This window comes from Sinocyclocheilus anshuiensis, unplaced genomic scaffold, assembly GCF_001515605.1.
Source record: "Sinocyclocheilus anshuiensis isolate Anshui unplaced genomic scaffold, SAMN03320099.WGS_v1.1 scaffold627, whole genome shotgun sequence".
NCBI classification, from domain to species: Eukaryota; Metazoa; Chordata; class Actinopteri; order Cypriniformes; family Cyprinidae; genus Sinocyclocheilus; species Sinocyclocheilus anshuiensis.
In genome coordinates this window covers 3,119,298-3,123,128 of record NW_015549703.1, presented here as the reverse complement: position 1 = coordinate 3,123,128, position 3,831 = coordinate 3,119,298, and the positions used below count along the sequence as shown (strand labels likewise).

Sequence of the window (3,831 nt, the reverse complement as noted above, 5' to 3'; positions counted from 1 at the left end):
ATGACAGAGTGTGTCTACGGCTTGATCAAATCTGTAACAATGTGGATAACTGTGGGGACAACTCAGATGAAGATGAATGTGGTAGGCTCATTCAGAAGTCTCTGATGATACCTTTATCCTCACCAGCACAATGGGAAATCCATCTTTTGTGCCATACGTTTTTTTAATTGACAAATAAAGGATCTAGTCTAGATTTGAGTGATTTTATTGTTTTGCTAGCAGTTCCTGAGGTCGTTCGGATACGTAGTGCTCATTAATCACTCGCATGATCACAGTAAATTTGATTGAAGACTCTTTGGGTGGTGATGAATAAGGTGCCACCTAAAGTTTGGATTGAAATGGATGTGTCTTTTCTTCTTTTCTATGGGGCCCAAATCAGAGGCTGTGTCATCTAGGCCCAAGCCCTGTGGGAAGGCAGAGTTTACCTGTAGTAATCGTAAATGTATACCCGCACAACTGCAGTGCGACCTTTTTGATGACTGTGGAGATGGAGGATCAGATGAACAGGACTGCAAGGCTTGTATGTGTACTAAATTGCATGCATTACCAAATCTCTCAGATTAATCTGTCACAAAACAAGCAATATTGTCAGATTAAAGGAATTCTTGGTGGTTTACATGGAAACGTGTTGTATGTCTGGAATTGTTATATCAATATCATTCAGGCTTATCTTCCAGATTCGTTTTTTCTTATACATTTTTTATTTGTTGGCTATGACCAAGCATCAAAAGACAAAAACAAATTCCATCATGCACTGTGACAGTTGGGTGCAAGTATAAAGTATGTCACTTCAAAGTTCGCTCTCTCTCTCTCTCTCTCTCTCTCTCTCTCATATTCCAGCTTCAAATGGAGACATATGTGGAAAGAGGATGAATCCATGTGGGGAGGATGCAGTGTGCAATCATACAAACACAAATGCAATTTGCCACTGCAAACCTGGCTTTCAGAGAAATCTCAGAAGCAGAAAGTGTGAAGGTACTGTCAGACTATCTTACCTGATTCTGTTAGCGTTCAGAAAAATGATTCACTGCTTTATCTGAGGGGGGAATGTGGATTTAGACTTTCAATTTAAAGGTGAAATGTGCAATTTCTGCCATACCTGTGGCACCAAACAGAACTGCAGTCTTTGTCTTTGTGCAGAACAACATTAGCTCAACAAGGTTTAGAAATTAATGTGTTTGAAATTCCCTAGAAAATTTAAATGGTGGGACAAGAATTCCTCTATTTTTTATATATATCTGATATATCAATGGGATATAGTTATCATGTTGTTTTAGACCTACTTATGCCCTTTAGCACATAAAATATGAGTTGATGTTTAAATGTATTGTAACAGTGTATGTAATTAATAAGATTGAGGATTTATTTTAATGCATTTATTAAATGAATGTATTTCTTCTTAATTTTAATTAAATTATTTCACATAAAAACATTACACACAGCAGGATAAGCTACTTTATATGCTGTCAAAAGTGTAAATATGTCTTCTAAAAATCAATCCGGGGCAGATATCTTTGAAACTGGCCCAAACCAATGACCCAAGTTTGGACCTGTTTGTCCAAACATGGTAGATTGGGGAATGTTTGACACTTGTTTGAAAACAGTCATTATTTTGTCAGTTCTGCTTGCTAGTGGTGCAGAAATTGTACACTATTTGGTTGCAAGGTTTTGCTATGAATCCTGTCTTGTCAGTCATGTTATCATTTCAATGTTTTCCACACATTTTTTGAGATTCAGAATGCCTGTTCTTTTCATCAAGTCTGTGTATACTGGTCTACAGCTGGCTGGAAATAGCTAGATTTTTTTCAAGGATCAAAAATTTGTCAAGGATCAGTGTTTTCCTCTCTGTGTGGTAAGACCAAACCGGAGGCCAAAGTTGAGCTTAAGCTCCTAAAAATGCTTAACCTACTGAAATGTTTTGCATATAAAATTCCAGTTAAAGGATTGTGCGCTCACGTATAGTGTTTTTTCTGGGAATAAAGATCAATGAGATGCAGTGAGCAGACCACATCAGACGTTTTATTTTCAAGCTCTCAGCATGTGGAAAAAAAGCCACATAGTGAACATCACAGTTTCCAGAGAGCGTTATTCCTCGAAATCTGACTTTTGTTCTTCTCTTTTTTTGCAGAAATCAATGAGTGTCTTAATTTTGGCACTTGCTCTCACTATTGCACCAACACAAAAGGATCATACAAATGTACATGTGACAAAAATTATAAGGATATGAATGGTAGCTGCATAGCAAAAGGTAAGGATCTATATTTTCTATTGACTTGACCTTTAGCTTCACTGTGAGATTTTATTTTAGACTGTGAATGACTTAGTAGATCTTTTCATACATTACCTCAACACACAGGGCATATACATTTTAAGCCATTTCAAACATAAGTAGTAATTGTGTGGTACATTTATATTTCTGAATGTTTTAAGAACTATACAGTATATTGTCTTCCTTTAAAGTACTGACTTTGAATTAAAGATTACTGTTTGATTAGAATGCATATTGCTGTGCTAGAATGATTTATCTGCATCTGTAATTGTCAAACTGTTGTCTTAAACCCTAAATGGAATTTAGACACTTTTCATTTTTTTTGCATATTAATAACTCAACGGGCAGGACCAGAAGATCGAGTGCTCTACATAGCTAATGACACTGAAATCCGAAGTTTTGTGTATCCATTTAACCAGAGCCATGGACACAAAGTACATGCTCGCATCGAGGAAAATGCCCGCATCATTGGGATGGATGCTCTGTATCACCAACAAAAGTTTATCTGGGCTACTCAGTTTAATCCCGGTGGACTTTTTTACAAAGATATCCTAAACAGGAGTCAAACTAAAACAAATGTTGGCATCATAGTAAGTATTGTGGGTCTTGTGTGGAGTCTATCATCATATCTTCTCAGGAATTTTCTGGATTTTTTCCCCCTTCAAAGTTAATTTAATCTTCCATCTAATTAATTTATTAATTCTGAGCTGTATATAATACATTTAATGACCGCAGAATACTGAAAACATTCAATCTACGTTTGTGTATGTACACTTTAATTTAAATTAGTCAATACTAACTCCATAATTTTTGTATTTTACTTCTATTTTATGAACAAAGAGATTTCAGACAAGAAGTATATTTTATGTTGATCTTCTCTGTGATTTGTTTGTTTTTATTAAATATTTAAACAAAATAATATCTTTCTCCAAACTTTAACTACATTGTATCCCTAAATCCAAGAACGGTCTCTGAAGTTTTGACCACACTTTTTATGAATCATTTTCTCCTAAACATGTTATCATACAATCTTAAATATTCTGTGATGTCTTGGCCCACATGGGAATCACCTTGTTATCTGGGTGACTTTTGCAGTGTCCAGACTTTCGCAGACCCAGAGATGTATCAGCTGACTGGGTGACTGGAAATATCTACTGGACAGACCACTCTAGGATGCACTGGTTCAGTTATTACACAGCTCACTGGACCAAGCTTAGATACTCTATTAATGTGGGACAACTCAAGGGACCCAACTGCACCCGTCTGATAACTGACATTGCAGGAGAGCCTTACGCCATTACTGTCAATCCAGTCAAAGGGTAGGAGCATGTTTCAAAATATGAAACTGAAAATCTAATTAAATGTAAAAATATTTAGGATTCAGAATTTCTGAAATAATTTTTATATAGCCTACAGTACAAGAAAAAATTTGCATTCTTGAAGGGATAGTTCACCCAAAAATGAAAATTTGAAAAAAATTAAAAAAAAAGTTTATCTGCTTACCCCCAGGGCATCCAAGATGTAGGTGACTTTGTTTCTTCAGTAGAACACAAACGGAGATT

At 35.8% G+C, this 3,831-nt stretch overlaps 1 protein-coding gene across 1 annotated transcript in view; it reads left to right on the top strand.

Annotated features, from left to right (window-relative positions):
• Positions 1 to 3,831, top strand: part of LOC107660661 (low-density lipoprotein receptor-related protein 1B-like) — a 249,544-nt gene that overhangs the window by 228,874 nt on the left and 16,839 nt on the right. The window contains exons 74-79 of the mRNA XM_016450048.1: positions 1 to 81; positions 380 to 520; positions 841 to 975; positions 2,129 to 2,248; positions 2,618 to 2,859; positions 3,365 to 3,588. The exon at positions 1 to 81 is cut by the window's left edge and continues 19 nt beyond it. Of these exons, the coding sequence (XP_016305534.1) occupies positions 1 to 81; positions 380 to 520; positions 841 to 975; positions 2,129 to 2,248; positions 2,618 to 2,859; positions 3,365 to 3,588 (943 nt within the window). The remainder of the gene's footprint in view (positions 82 to 379; positions 521 to 840; positions 976 to 2,128; positions 2,249 to 2,617; positions 2,860 to 3,364; positions 3,589 to 3,831) is intronic.